This window comes from Hetaerina americana, unplaced genomic scaffold, assembly GCF_022747635.1.
Source record: "Hetaerina americana unplaced genomic scaffold, ioHetAmer1.1.p SCAF_6, whole genome shotgun sequence".
Classification (NCBI taxonomy): Eukaryota; Metazoa; Arthropoda; class Insecta; order Odonata; family Calopterygidae; genus Hetaerina; species Hetaerina americana.
In genome coordinates this window covers 46061271-46077890 of record NW_027287205.1, presented here as the reverse complement: position 1 = coordinate 46077890, position 16620 = coordinate 46061271, and the positions used below count along the sequence as shown (strand labels likewise).

At 37.5% G+C, this 16620-nt stretch overlaps 1 protein-coding gene across 1 annotated transcript in view; it reads right to left on the bottom strand.

Moving 5' to 3' along the window:
• The window catches only part of LOC139695092 (neurotrimin-like), an 864799-nt gene extending 856589 nt beyond the window's left edge, over positions 1–8210 (bottom strand). Inside the window, exon 1 of the mRNA XM_071593718.1 lies at positions 6119–8210. Coding sequence (XP_071449819.1) covers positions 6119–6170 — 52 coding nt within the window. The 5' untranslated portion in view covers positions 6171–8210. The remainder of the gene's footprint in view (positions 1–6118) is intronic.
• Between the last annotated feature and the right edge of the window lie 8410 nt (positions 8211–16620).

The window sequence follows — 16620 nt, the reverse complement described above, 5'->3', positions numbered from 1 at the left end:
TTAGAGTTTTATGAGTTATGCGTGATAACGTTATAATCTGAATTTCTATTCGATCATCTAAATCCTTGCAGTCCAGCCCAAGGTTAGCTCTCCTTTTCTCCCTAATTACATGTCGGAAGACCGAATGTTGTATCAATCGCTCTTCATCACGGCCAGGAATATGACCTTCATTATTTTTTTCACCCTCTCCCGTTCTTCATTCACGTTTGCACTCCCAATTACCAGTCTTCCTTCAATGTTTTCAATTTTCTATACTTCACTTTCTTCACAATTCACCCTGAAACCTCTTCCTTTTTCTGAAAACTATTGTTTCTAACCGTTCCCTTTTCCTTTGGTATCCCTCTTGGCATTTTATCAAATTTTCACAAATGTTCAATCGATGACTCTGACATATTACGTTTAAATCCTTTTCATAATAGTTAGGAGAAAAAACTGAAAGTTTCTTTTTTCGAAGATAGTCTAAATATCACTTGTTTTCAGGACATTTTGTGTAGAAAAGCCACATATTCAAACTTAGATTTGTTTTCAGTGATAAGTTTTAATAAAAGTAATTTCGCTAGAGAGTTTCACGTAAAATACGTATGTTTTCTTATCTTAATTCAATGCACCGCCTCACGCTAAATAGAAGTTAAATAATTTGTTGCTCTATTTCGAATTACCAAATTTTGTGCGATAGTAGACAAAATGCTAGGTCATATTCCGTTTTCAACGAGCATTCGGTAGGGTTTATTTTAGCGTTTTACTGTTTTAATAATTCACCGATACGATATTGTAATTATTATTATTAGGTAATCTACCGGTTAAGTTAGATTTTTGGATGGACAAAGCTACTAAATAAAACATTTTGTGACTCCTAACAAAACACAAAATCCAGGATAGGGAAGTTCGACGGGATGAAGGGAGGAAGAAAGTACTCGGAGATGAAGAGGGACCTGATATAGAGTAGGATATGGTAATATCAATGCTTATTAAATGGTACTTATGCCTTTTACCACAATTGTCGAGGTTGAAAATATTTTTGTTTAAATAATTTGTCGAGGTTGAAAATTTAGATTAATGTGGAAATAATACTGTTCTCTTTATTTTCTTTTCAAATAATGTTATGACTAAACTAAAACATATATTGGGAAATTCCATACTATTAGTATCAATCAAAGCCTGTTTGAGTATTTTTTCCCATCAATGATCTATATCAAGTGGCAAAGATTACGTTGAAAGTTTGTATAAGTGCTTCAGAGTTATAACATTTTCTTGAAAACTAAAATATGGTACGTATGGGACTAAAAGTTTTACTTTAGAATTAGAATTTTCAGGAAATTACCAACAATAAATCCTGTTTCAGCGCCTCCGGTATCACAAGTATTCTCATGTGATATTTGAGGTTCCTAGTTGCCATGCAAAGTTTGAGGTCCTGCGTCGATAAATCAGTGGTTCAGAACCTTTCTTTTTTTACAAGTTGATAGGATCATTTAATTTGTTTTAATAAAATTCTCCTAATTACCTCAGTCACTTTTTACAAGTTTTAATATTAGCTGAAAGTAAATATAATGAACCAGATGGCAAAACAATTGTCTTCTCGAGTGTACTCGTTTGTGTATTGAAAAATTTTCAGTGGAAAAGTTCGAAGAACCTAGCTACTGGTACCTGCTGATACTGAAAGTCTATAATAGCATGTAGTGGTTATTAAAATGTCATTTTTTGCTTGATGGTGTCTAATAGCAAATATTTTGCAATCAACGAAGTAGCATAGAAAAGGTATCACACATTGTTACAAAATTAAGTGTAATGGGCGATATTTTTGCATGATTTCTTCCTATTTACTAAAATCCATCGTTACTCGTAATATCCGGAGGTGATATTAGCATTAACTACCCCTGGCTCTAAGTCTTATGTACCGTATCACAATTTATAAGCCCTGTTGTATTTAATGACGCCTTACAATAATAAAGGGATATGGAACGAATGTTTGTTGTTGGAAGGAAGAATAATATGAGATATTCAAAATAACCTTTGAATTTAATTTTTTTCAGGTAGGAAATCAAGATGCTCCTTATCAACTCCTTTGAATAACTGATAGTAGGGTAAGTTCATTGTCATTTCACTTAGCATTCATTTGCCCAAAAACATTAGAGGCCGTTGGACTTTTGAAATGCGAGATGAAAGATTTTAAAATTCCTTAATTCTCATATGCTTATAGAATTTCATTCCAATATTTTAAGGCTAGTCAAATATAATTTAAATAACTGTTGAATTATAAACATTTTTCTTTCCGTCAAATGTTATTTTATACACTTGCATTGGGAATCTTCTAGGCATTCATCGTAGGAGGACGTGCCTGAGTGATAAAGTGATGCGTTACATAAAAAATATAATGCTTTTCTGGAGCGTTGGACGAAATGTCCGTACCTGAAAGGCTGAATTGTAGGGTTATGACGGAAGGAATTGTGGATTCTAGGACGGAGGGGCGAGTCGGACGGGGAATTGGCCGGACGGCACCCGGGAGGATTCGCCGCTCTCCCGGTCGTCCCCTGAGTCGATCTCTGCGTGACCACCGGGGAAGGACGAGCGAGTTCGTGGATTAGGGGAAGAATGGGGGTAAAGAGAGAAAGACCAAACTAGCCTCCATGATCGAAGGTTTCAAGCGACGGGATAGTTAGGTGGGGACAGGAAGGGCGTTCCAGGAGAGAGGGGTTAAGAAAAGAGGGGACCAGCGACGACAGTTCGCGTGCGAGCGATAGCGCGGAGGACTGCGTAACGAGTGCGGAAGGCTGGGTGTGAGGGACACCGGGGGTAATGGTGGTGCCGTATGGGATTTTGGGGGCGCGGGGCGCCGTGGCCGGGCAGTTGGCTGTCTCAGTGTGCGTAATACAGCGGTTCCAGGGGGAGCGGGGTATTTAGTGGCAATGTGGATCCGGCGACGGTAATTGGGGAGAATATACTTATTCCAATTCCACGCCAAGGCTTAAAACAGATAAACTCTTTTGAATATTAATCACAGTTATTGAGCCTCCTTTCACTGGGTTTTGTTTGCTTTCATATTTGAATTAATTTACGGATAATTTCCGCTGGTAGAAATTCATGTCACTGGGAGGGAGTTTGTAAAATTGTTCTCCCTTGACCCAACAGGGAAAAGGCCTTCCCTAGAACTCATCGTTAACGTTTTCACATACAAATGGACCATGGTCAAAGTCGCACTTTAGTCAGGAAGGCATGATAGTATTTATAGCTTGATATGGTAATCAATTATTCTTTTTTTGGTGGAAAATCTTCAAGTTATTATTTTGCATAAAGATATATTTGATTCAAAAATTGTCTCCTTTAATGATTAGTATGCTTCATTTTCCTATTCATTTTAGCATTTTGGTAATTATGACAAGATTTAACAGATTCCCTTCCTTGAATAACAATTAAATCACACTCCAAATTACAAAAGTGTTAATGAGCATGCTGCATGTTGACATGCTTATGTAATGACAAGTTGAAATAAACCACGTCAAAGATGAAACGTTACAGCGTTCATGTTTTTTTTTGTTGCATATCTACTCCGTAAAAATCAACAGTTGAAGGCTTAGCTTCTCCATTTTTAAGCATCTGGCACGAAAGACTGGTTTTGATTGAAACAGCCAACTAGGTGATTATTCCAGGTAAATATTTAATTTACATTCTATTTATGAATTATTATAAGATTTTTATGAAAGTTAGCAGGGCAGCAGGGTTATGCTTTTGATAGAATTTAAATCCTCCAAATAAAATTAGTAACCACAATCCCAAAGATGATCTGATTTTTACTTTGCAATAGAAATTCAATTACGATCGTCATTCTTTATTAGGAAAACTGAAAGCATTACAAACTTGCGTCAGTATTGGCATAGTTATCTCTCGTCTAATATTTTATTTGCTTATTCGTTGGGTTTATTCTGCTATCCTTTTAACGGTAAACGACAATATACGCCTTTTTCGTAAACTAATAATTTTTTGGATAACACGTGCGTGAAAAACGGGCAAAACCACAAGTTATCTTATTATTACCACAATATACGTGGTTTTAATTTTCAACTGCCAAATGTGGGCATAAGGAGGTAGGTTCTCAAATTATAGGTACTCGATGATTTAGCTCATTGTTACGCCCTTGATACCAATGTAAAATGAATGCTGGAAAATCATTGGCAAACATATGAATCGTTTTATCAAATGAAACATGGAGAAAAGTCGTTTAGCAGAGGTTGAAATATTTTTTTAAGTAATTGAAAATATTGCGCAGAAAACGCAGCTTTACTATTAATGGCACTTATACGTACGAAATAGAAGTTAAACGTCCTATCCAACGAACCTATAGTGTAGTGTGTGAAACACTTGCAACCCTGTTTGAACTCCAATCTCTGGTAAAATAATACTAAACCTCGGTAGTGATTACTAAGTACACAATTCATAATATCCAGCCCGTTTGAAATTATAAATCGCTCATTGAAGAAGGATCTTTTTACTTTCTTGATTTTGCTCCTCGGAATTCCTTCGAAATGCCGTATTTTTTAAACAAGCATTGTCAATGAAAATAAATAAATTAGCATATGCATGAAAGAATACAGGAGCCATTTTATTGAAAATACCTGAGTGAAAGGAAATAAAATTCGAAAATCATTACATGATCCCATTTCCTTTAATAAGGACATGTATTTTTTAATTCAACAAAATGAAAATTAATTGCCCTAAATTAGTCTTGCCATAATAGTTTTTTAAAATTTTGTCTATTGTTGTTTTTTCTATTATGGTGGTCGGTTGATATTTGTCCAATCGTCGTAGCTATCTATATCTTGCTATTTGAAGTTTATCTTTGAAGTGTCGTGATATAAGCTTCTTTTTATTTTATCTTCCTATTTTCGTGATAAAAAATGCAGTTAAATTAAATTTAAATATTTTTTCTCTCGACCATCACATTCATAGTCATTATTCTTTGAAAATCGTATTTATTTATACCTTCGTTTCTAATTGACCGTTATTCCTAATAACGAGGAAATAATGGTGATGAATTTTTGTTTAGGAATTCGTAAAAAGGAGATGAATTGATACAATTCTCGTTATATTGTTACATGTATATATTATATCCTCTTGTCAGTAGAGCTTAACAATGAAAGTATTATTGTGTGTGTTTCGAGAATCGACATGATAACTCCATACCAGTTTTTGGAAAATCATTAGCTATGCAGCGAGCCTTTATGATTGATATTAATATTCCATTTTATTTTTGTGGTTGAACTGAAAAATATCCTTCATCGTACTCGAGTAAAGAAAAATATAATCAAGAAAAGAAGAAATGTAAACAAGAAAGAGCAAATTTAAATTTTATTGTAAGCTGTATTGGCTTTGCATATTATAAAAGTATTACTTCCTTCAAGTCACTTCTCTGATCACTTACCGACTACGTAAGGAAATATTAGTTTTAGCCTTAAAGCTACACAATGACATTAGATTGAGGAAATTCCGTTCACAACATCGTCTCTTTATCTAACACATTTTCACTTCATAACATCCATACATGTTTGTTAATAATATGATGGATCACTGAATAACTTTTGACATTAATTGAAGCCTTAAATCTTCAAGACGATTTTAATTTAAATAGGTGAATCATATTCGTGTACCGCTGTCGTGTCAAACAAAATCCTTTAAAAGAGATTAGATGGGGGCATAATTGCTGAAAAATACAGTTACCGTGAGATAAGAGTATGTGTTTCAAAGAGAGAATGCCTTATTCTTGTTTGAAAAATGCTCTGAAATAGGAGATTGTTTGATAGCACTCCTGAAGAAATTAACTGCTTTCTTTTGAGCTTTTAGTTTTTTTAAGAAATATAGTGCTCGAAGTACATTGTCTACTCGATGAAAATTTTCCCAGATATTTTGATACGCCTTTTTTTCTTTCAGCTATTAAGTCTTTAAAACATTTACGCTAAATATAAATAAAATCACACAGTTACATACGACGAATTCTACAAGTTTGCTCTTTGTGATGGGAACACGAATTTTTAATCTTGGGGTCAAAGAAGGTATTTTCCATAGTTTTTTCGAGAGGCACTACATACGTGTAAACTTTCACGCAAGGACGAGAATGACTCGAACTCACCGTATTCGAGGAGAAATATGGGCACGAAGAAGAGCGCTCTTGAAAATCCCATCGCAGCTTGTGATGGTTTCTCTCGTCCTTCGCGATGGTCCCGTCCAGTGGGAGTATTTCCACCTCCTTGTGATTCCTCTCGTCGTCGTCCTGTGGGAATTTCCTCGGTTGGTTCCCGATTCGATCCCGGGACGACAGCCGAAGAAAAAGCCCTCCTCCTTTTCCGGAAGAGTGGGTAATGAAAGGTTTTCGAGGCTCGCGGCTTATCCCGCCTCGTCGACCGGCATCACACGCGAGAGCATCTCGCAGCCGCTCACGACCACGCGGCGGCCGAGTCGGGGGAACTGTTGGGGATACCTACCCGCCGTTTACGCTCGGAGAACTCGACGAGTTTTCTCCAGAGTGAGGGATTGGTGAGGTCACACGGATGCTCGCACAGAGCCACAAGATTTCATGCACTCCGAAATATCCTTTGAGAATGTCGCTGCTTTCTCCTTGCGATTGAAAACACTATCGCGCAAGTTTTATTAGGTGATATGAACTTGGAACGAATATATTTTTACCGTGGGACGTACCTCAAGTAAGCTTATGCGTGAAAATCGATTTGCAGGACATATAACTTGGGTGCGCGCACAAAACACTACCAAACAAATTGGTATCACTGAGTTCCACTACGAGAGACACCTCCGATGTGAATTCCAGGGGTTTTGTTCTTCGATCTTCAGAGCCCTTTAGAATATCCAATATTTAAGACTCCAGTTACGTGCACTATAAAAAGCCGGCTAACAACATTTTCGCTATAAAGTGATGCAATCTACTGGATGTGGTATACGAAAGTTCCCTAAACGTGTCTAGTTTTATAAGTAAGATTGAAGAAATTCCGACGTCGTAAGCTCCAACTCCTCGATTTAAGACTCCTAAAGAAACATCTTTTTATTGGGCACTGAATTTTAAACTATTTTGGGAAGCAACTTTTTATATAAGTAACACCCAAGAAGAGAAAAGTCAAGACTATTTTTTAAAGAATTCCTCGTGTGTTAATCCTCGAGAAGTTAAAACCTTCAACTATTTTCTGGAATACCTACTGACATAGTAGTCGTAAAGAGGTTCCTCTTTCACTGTAATACATAAATTTACATTTATATATGTGTATATATATATATTCTTATTGGCTGTATACACACTGATATAGGAGAAGAACATTAAATTTCCACACTTATAACAAATTTTAATGACAATAAATTCATTCTACGTAGGAAGCTCCTTACATGTTCCCGGAATTCCTCTTCGACACAATCTATGAATCGGGGTATCCTAATAATAAAATACACAGTTCATTGAATTCAGTGTTAATTTGTAGCAATTTCTTTGTTTTCACTAGCTTCGAGTCACATTTGTTTCAACACGGACTTAAAATGCGAGGAACTCGTATCCCGGAACAGTTTCGAAAACTGTGTTTGGATTACGAAGTACAGAGCATCTACAAGTACCATCACGCAGTTTTTTTCCAGTATTTCTGCAACAGTTTGTTCTTCCGTAAATTATCCTGGACCAGTGATTGATCTTATTTTTTCATTTAGGTACAGGAGAGAAGATTTCTCCTCGCATTCACCCGGGTGGGGCGAGGTTTTTTTTTTTCTCTCGAACCCTGTCAACACTTTTCACACCAAATGTCCACTGTGGAGGGTACGGAGGCTGCAAATGCGGGGTAAACGTTTGCTGAGAGAGACGGAAGATGGAAATCAAAAAATCACAGTCATTTCCTTGGAACGAGCTGTGATCATGGAAGCTCGGATGTACACCGGATTGATATATTCCTCATTGCCGCAGCCTTGCACCTCTGTCAAGACACTTGTCGTGCGGGAATGATCAAAACAAGTATTTGCAAGGCGGAGTAGCGGGTGGGAGCTTGGGAGAGAGGGATAAAGGGAGGGGGATGGTTGTTGTTGAGTCTCGGGTTTCCGAGGCGGAGAAGAAGGGTATCCCCCACACTCTTTTCCTCCTCGCGCCGGGTCCACCGCGGCGCTCCGAGCGGAAGAGCCGGGAACGAAGTATATCTCTCTTAGCGAGTTCCCTCGACGCCTTGCGATCCGACGCGATCGACGCCTCCGACGGTACTGAGTTAAACCGCCGCCGTTATTCGCGGTGGCGCCCACGTCGGTCTCTCCCCTCAACAAGCCTCGCAGTCTCTCGCCCCCTTCCCCGTCGGCCTCCTCCCATTCTCCCCTGGGTTCTCTCCCCTCCCTGACCCGCTCTCCTTCCCGTTCCGTCACCAATACCTCCCCCCACACTAACCTCCCATTCAGACCGTTCAAGTCCGCCCTTACGCACGTTTCCTCCCCTCCCCACATACGCCCCCGCCCTTTTCCTGAGCCCTGAGAGAGAGAGGGAGAATCCTACGCGCTCGGCCTTTTAGCATTGGGGAGGATGTGAGTGGGTGGAAAGTCGGGCAGGGCAAAGGGTAGGGCAGGCCGCTTACGGTCTTCTTCCTTCCGTATTGCTCATAGGACTTAGACATTTTTTTCTCCCCTCCCATCCCCTGCTCTCACCCTTCTCCTTCCCAACCTTCCCCTCGACCTCCCGTGCCATCCCCTCCTTCCGAGGATCCCCCTCGGCTTTTCTTTCCGTCCCGTCATACCCTCCATTCCACGCGAGCATTTTTTTTCTTATCTTCATTTTTTCACTCCTCTCCCGTTCTTCCAGATTCTTCTCAATTAAGCGGAGGGAAAGCGAAATTAAAAGCTCCCGATCCCGAATTCCAACCGTGTGCCTTTTTTTCTCTCTCCCTCTCTCTTTCCCCTCGCGCTTATCCATCCATCTGCATCCCTTCCTTCCTCCAAGACCCAAGAGGCAGTGGTAGGAAAAGTTCTCAATTTCGCCCGTAAGAAGTCGTTAACCTTAGTATTCCTTCAAAGTCGAAGGGTTAAATGTCAGGGATATAAGAGGGTACATTTTTTATGCCAGGAGTTATTTCGTATTTAGGCGATAGTAGTCTTTGTGATTTCCACGCTTGTCTACAGTTTGGTGGGCCGGGGTTCGAAATAATTTGACTCTGGACACCCTCATGTTTACACAAGCTGTGTTTTTCCGGCACCAGATCTATCTTCAAACTGCAGGTTGCAAGGGAACTTACAGGCCCCCATATGTGAGTATTTCTTTCAACACTTTTATGTGAATATTACCCTCCATATGATCACTACCCTTTACCGTGAAATGGAATTTCGCGTTGTGTGTATTTGATTAACGGCAATTCGAGCGAACATTTTCGGCAAGTGCATCTTAAAAATTGTGTGGTTTGACGCAACTATCAGTCAGTTTTCCTGATTTCTAACTGATTCCTGTGTTCATACTTTTCGTTTTCACTTCTGCTATCGTTGTTGAGAAATACGAGTAGGATAAGAAAAATCAGGCACTCCAGCTCCTACATGTTCCGTGGCTTATCGGGTTTATTCTCCAAATGAAGAGATGGTAGCAGCTATATTGTGCTTCTGCTAACTATTAATTGAAAACGCCAACTATTCACGAAGCAAGTAGATAATGTTTACTGTTGGAAATCTGCTTTACTAAGACATTCAAATGGGGTAGGTTCATATTTAGGTTTACTGGCTTGTTGCCTGAATAACTCTTCACAAATTTGCTCAGTTTCTAAAATATTGTTTCCCAATATCATGTTGCTCGGCAAAGAAATTGATAGCCGCATACTGTGGCTTTCCTCGGACATAAAGTTCTTGAGTCCCCATTTCCGAAAACAGATGGTTGTCTAATACCCATTCGGTATTTTTCCTATGATTAATGAATAATTGTCATCCCAACAACTATGAAGTTGTTGATTTCTATATAAAAGTGATGAAATTTGGAGCTCTGGTAACCAAGTTCACGACTTGCATGTTTTTGAATCAGTTTTGATGTTTGAATTATTAATCTTGATTTAGCTTTTTAATTTTTATATTTAGCCAAATATTACGTATATAACAAGGCAGAAAGTTAAACTAGATAAAGATAAATTCCAAAGAAACTGCGGGAGATGCCGCAACAGTAACTTTTAACGGAGTCATCCGCTAATGTGCATTTCAATGCAACAATTTCAGAGTGTAAAAATCATTCGCCTAGACTGGGATTCGAACCCAGATCCCTCAATATCCGGTCGAGTGCTTTAGCCACTTAAGCTACCGAGGCGTCCTCTTAAAATCTGAAATTTTGGGGCTTTTAAAGGAACAAGATGCTCAAGATGCAATCGACCGGATATTGAGGGATCTGGGTTCGAATCCCAGTCAAGGCGAATGATTTTTACACTCTGAAATTGTTGCATAGATAAAGATTATTGAGAGGAACTTAAAACAATGCATCCTATGACATCAGTTAAATTAAAAGACGAAGGAAGTGTGAGAAACTTTTTAATTGATTGATTCTTATAAATGATTAATCAGTCCAACAAATTTAAATAAATAATCGATATTATTTCCGAAGAAACTGCGGGAGATGCCGCGACAGTAACTTTTAATGCAGTCATCCGCTAATGTGCATTTCAATGCATCAATTTCAGCGTTAAAATTATTTTTACACTAAAATTGTTGCATTGAATCGAAACTATTTGTTACTTAAAGAATTTTCAATGCATATTGCGGTTGATTTTCTCCAAGGTAAAATTTTCGACAATGAATCTAATTTCCATATTCTTAAATCCTTGTGCATTTAAATACTACCCACGTGTACATATTGCATCAGGAACGCAGGTATAGGTGATTTCAAGTACCTTAAAATAGTGTCGTAGAATAAATATTACATATAGATGAGAATAAAGATCTGCAATCAACCATTGATGGTAATGGTTCAACAGAATGCCCATGGTTCAACAGAATATTTGTAGATATGAGGAATACAAGTTGTAGTTGTACGGAAAAAAATAGATAAAATCCACAGAATGACTGGCACAAAAGAACTAAGAGTTGTAGAGATGAAAATAGGGTTGCTATGGGGGACAAAAATAAGGTAAAAAATGTATTTTGCTTGGTGATTGGCTGAGATATTTTGAAGACTAAGAATGTGGGGGAAATGCAGGGTCCATCAGGGTGAGGTAGGAAATATCAGAATTGTTGGATAGAATGATAGTAGATAAATAGTCCTGGGAATGAATATATTTTGGTAACATAAGAGTACAACTTATTTTGCTTTATCTTTAACGGTTCTTGGAATAATAATCTATATTTTAGATACATGGCTGTCGTACATATCCTCCGTGTTTCTGATAAGCACCTTATGATCATACCAACATAGCTATTATTCCATTGCAAAAAGTTTCTCTTGACTTCAACTACGTTACCGTAATGGTATAAGTTACAGGTTTGTTATAAACGTTCGTCTTCAAATCCATTAAAATTAGGATACACTTTTAATAAATCATATTTATTTCGTCACTGTTTTTTTCATTAAATCTTATAAATAAAAGTTCTTTAGTAAAATATGATTGGAGAATTATGGTGAAGAATATACCTAGGAGCGATGTACCACCTCGGAATAGATGGTAATATTTCCTTAAATTATTTTTCTATTAAAATATTTGTATATTCAGCTGTGCATGCAGTCCACTCATCTAAATGTAATTCAAATTACGTAATTTTATTGCCTCGTCCTCGCTTGCTAAAAAAATCTCCCTTTTACAACAGATTTCATATATTTTAATACTTCCCAATTTTCAATTTCTCGGAAAATAGTTTCCCGTCGGAGCTATTTCTTATTTTTGCTTCATGTATTAAATCGTTGTGTCTATTCCATTTTTTGTTGCAGTTTAGCACTGCCCGATGAGAAGGAGTAGGTTCATAACCTGGATAGTAGCACGTTTTACTTTATTCTCTATTATTCAACTCCGTCTATTCATCTAGCCTCATGTCCAAATTCACTATAGATTACAGATACAGGTGTGATGTGGTGGAACTGTTCAGTAATAATAGAAACGAAGATTATAACAATTTTCCGCATAACAAAGATTTATTTCTAAGGTTATCACAAATCTCAACAAGATAATAAAATTTTATTTAGTGGAAATTTGTAATAGTCTACGTCTCTATTATTTACATTCATTCTTTATTCAGCATTATTCTCCTGTTAAATAATTTTATTAAGGTATTACATTTTCTCAATACAATGCTTATTTTCATCATTGTTTCTTCAAATAAATGTAATTTAGCTTTTTTTTGTTCTTTTATATTCTGATTTCATGTCTATCATTATTTTGAGAGCCAAAATCAGTGGAAATAGATTAAGTGGTCAAAGCTTGCTTTCCGTTTTAACCAGAACTTTTCCTTAATGAGCAGTTGAGGTCATTGTGCATGAATGCAGTTGGGTAGCGACATCTATTGATATTTGCATGTAAATGAATGATGCATTGGGATTGTATGTTAAATAGCCAGGTAATGTAGCGCAATCATTTCTGGGAAGACAGATGTGGGGCGATAGTAAAAAAAGGTGTTTTTCAAGTCATGTTGTTAAGATAGGTTTAATTCAGCGTTTTTTACTCAATTGAATTCTACTTTAATCTTCCAATTACCTCCTTGTATTTAACAAGCACGTGACTTGAAAAACTATTTCTTGTCTTCTCATATCGGTCTTCTCGGAAATTATTTCACTTTATTACCTGGCTGCTAACACGATACCTAAATATTTTCAATTTAACTTTCCTCTTACATCAGTGTATGGCACTAGAACACTGTACGCCTGCACTATGATTTCATCTGCTCATTAAGTAATTCCTCTTGCGATAACGGAAAAAAATGTGGCATCCTTTTCTATTTCCTCAAATTTCGGCTCTTCTTATGCTGATTCCTTTCTCAAACTTTGTGAGTTAACTATGATTTCATTAAAGGTTTTTGATAAGATATGTGTCAATTAAATAAATATATACTACTCCTAGTAAGATATCGTGCCAAAATATGCCGACTAGTGTATTGTAGGGTTAAAATTAACTTTCTCGTGATTATATATTATATTGCTCAACTTGTTCACAGAGAAAGTGAAGAAATGCTTTAGATCAATATAAACTAAAGTCGTTTCCCAAATACCTTAACTAGGAGACTTTTTATGAAGCTAATTAGGCTGTATTTAAAATAAAATGCCACCCTTTCTTGCCAGTTTCCGCACTTCACAGTCTTTGACAGATGGCAGGGGAACGAATTCTCCTCCGCGAACCCTTTACGCCTTTTACGAGTTGATTTCACACACCATTGGATGGGCTTTCAAATTGGAAACAGGTAGTTATCTATGGAGAAATGACCCATAAGTGCACGCCACTACTCTCGCTGACTTACTGATGACAAGCTCCGTAAAGGACTGCATGTTTTAGGAGGAAAAGAGGTCCTGATCCGAGTTATTTGGCAAGGAGATTTTGGTGCAGTATTTGGCTCTTGGCCTGAAACACAAGAGCCCTACAGTTTCGGAAGTGGATCCTAGTATTCTAGTAATCTTTGACCTTAGGCTCCTGTCAGCTATTAATCATCCTTGATATTTTATTGCCCGACGGCACTGATAAATCAATTCACAGTTGACGCAAAAATCCAAAGTGGAACCAGCTACTTATTTATCAATTACGCGATTTATATAAACAAATGTAGTGTGTTACATAATCTATCAGTTAAGGTAGGTTTTTGGACGGACATAACTATCAAATAAATATTTTGTGGCTCCTAACAAGACACAATCCAACAACCTAGTTCACATCACGTCCCTCTTCATCTCTGAGTATTTCCTTCCTCCCTTCATCCCGTCCAACATCCCTATCCTCTTCCTGCCGTTTCCTCGCTCGCTTAAAACTCTCCCCTCTATTACAGTTTTCAGCACCCCACTGCCGATCAATACGCTCATTCCCAATTTTTCCTGCCTCCTTAGGATTTCTCCCTAAAAACCCTTCTCTTCGCCCACCATAGCAAGTACTTTCTCATTTGGTTTCCTTTCGATCCATTTCAACTTCTCCATTCTCCTCCACACCCATATTTCGAAAGCCTCTTGTCTACGTCTATCCTCCTGCCGCAATGACCACGTTCCCGCGCCGTACATAACTACGCTCCATACCAGAGTCTTTTCCTAACATCCTCACTCAACGTACATGTCATCAACTCCCTCCACCTTGTGAAAGCCTCTTTGCCTAGCGAAATTCTTCTCCTAGGCTATCAGTAAAACCTGTTTTTACGAATGCCGCTCTGACTTTCATTCCTACCTCCAGTTCTTCCCATGCCCCTTTAATCATTTCCATCATATATATACTGCACAGCCCCAGTGATACAAGGCAACCCTGCCTTAAACCTCTTCCTAACACTACCCTTCCGGACTCTCCAATCCCAACTCCCACCTGAGCAGTCTGAGACATGTACAGGTTTCGGATTAGCCAACTTTCCCTCCAATCTATTCCGATGTTTGCCACATACTAATTAATTTTGCACAATTCACTTCATTAAGCGAATTTTCAAAATCTACGAAACAGGCAAACACTTCCTGATTGTATTCTATATTTCTCTTGATTGGTGATATCATTGCTGCAATGGCAACACACATACCTCACCCCTTACTGAGCGCAAAATGATCATACCCTAAGAATCATTTCCCCTACTCTCCATCCTTTAGTTGATGATCCTGGGAACAACTTCTGGCGCGTGAGATATCAAACTGATTTTTCCATAGTCACATGCTCTAGCCTTCATCTTTTTCGGGGTATGAACCAGCACTGCTCTCACAGTACTCCGGACAGTTTCCTTCCTCATAGATACTAAGAATCAGGCCATATAGCCTCTTCCTCCCACATTTTCCTAAAACCTTAAGCAGTTCCGCAGGAATTTTGTTTACCCCCACGGCCCTTATTTTTTTCATCTCCCTTAAAGCCCGTTCTATCTTATCATCGAGTATGCCCGGACCTAAGCTATCATCATCTACATCATGTTCCTTTTTTATGTCTAACCTTGTTTGCGTAATTTCTTTACGATACACTTCTTTTAAATACTCCTTCCATCTTTCTTGCATCTTTTCTATATCAGCTAATATCTTAACCGACTTATCACTAACTGTTAGTACAAATCTTCCCTCATTACTTCCCGATAGTGATTTAACATTTTGGCGTAGCGCCCTAATTCCACCCTTCCTCTGGAAACTTTCCATAGTCAGTGTGTTTGCAGTTTGTTTTTCATAATACTTATTTTGCTTTATTTGTAACCCATCTCAAATTATTATTTATTTCTTCATACTAAATCGGCCTAACTCAATTTATTACTTAACTCTTTGTGCATCATTTTGCGTAACTCTATGTTTACATTCTTCCATTTTCTTCTCTCGTGTATCTTTGTAATTATCTCATCCGTGATTCATGGTGTCCTCGTCCGTGTAGCCGTTTCACTGAGGAACAAACGCTCCGCGGACTACCTTTAGTCTGGCTCTTAACATTCGATCTGTCATTGGTGACCCTACCGGGAACAATTATCATTGCTTCACCAGCACAGCTCTTTGGTATATCGGAACGCACAAGAGCTGACCTATGTTGATGATATCTTTATTTTCTATTATTACCTCAAATTCTCTAAATATTATCGAAATTTCAAATACCAATTTCATTGCATCGGATTACACCTTCATTTTTAATATGAATCAAATTTGTTTCTTTATATGGCTTAATGCAAAAACTTCGTTGATAAAATTCGTAGTTCTGGAATTCCATATGACTTTTTCAATTATTTAATTTATCAGTCAGCCTAGTATGCAATAATTTAATAAAACATTACCCGGGAACCATATGTTCTCCCATATCGGTTACATAAAATGTCGTTTAAGTGGCAGACATAGTGAAGCAATTTTACGGTTACAGTAAGGTGGAAAAATAAGCAATTTCTCTCCACTAAAATATTGTTAAAAATATATATAGAGTGAATAAGATGTCAACGTTCAAATTTGGAATGTGCTTTAATGATGGTAACCTTGTGGACAAGTTAGGGTTTCGCGCTTCAACTCAACCACAAATATTGAAAATAAGCTTTCATTTAGATTTTCTCAGTCTAAATACTTTTCGAACTCATGTCAGCGTACTTTTATTTGCAGTTAATTATTATGTGCTCTAAAACTTTTCCCCCGAAAACGAAAGTCTTTCCACAAATACCATTAATTCATGCCCTGAATTTTTTGCAGTTGAGCTAAATGAAATAATGTTAAAAATTAGACCATTATGACCACGCAAAAAGTTTCATTAGTTTAATTTTTTCTTTGAATCTGCATAATTTCGTTTAATTTTAACTCGTAATCAACCAAAAATTAATAAAGGAATGAAAACTAGCCTTTCCGTTGATTTCTTTGATGACATTTCATGATTAAATCTGTGTGAAAAGGATAAAAACGAATTATTTCTGAATATCAATATAAAGCTTCAATTTATGCAAGTGCCTGATGAAGAGAACTTTGAACGAGGAATTAAAGGATTGCCTGTTTTTTTAAAAATAATTCCCTGTTATGAGCTTAATTAATTTCACCATCAAAGGGCCCAATCT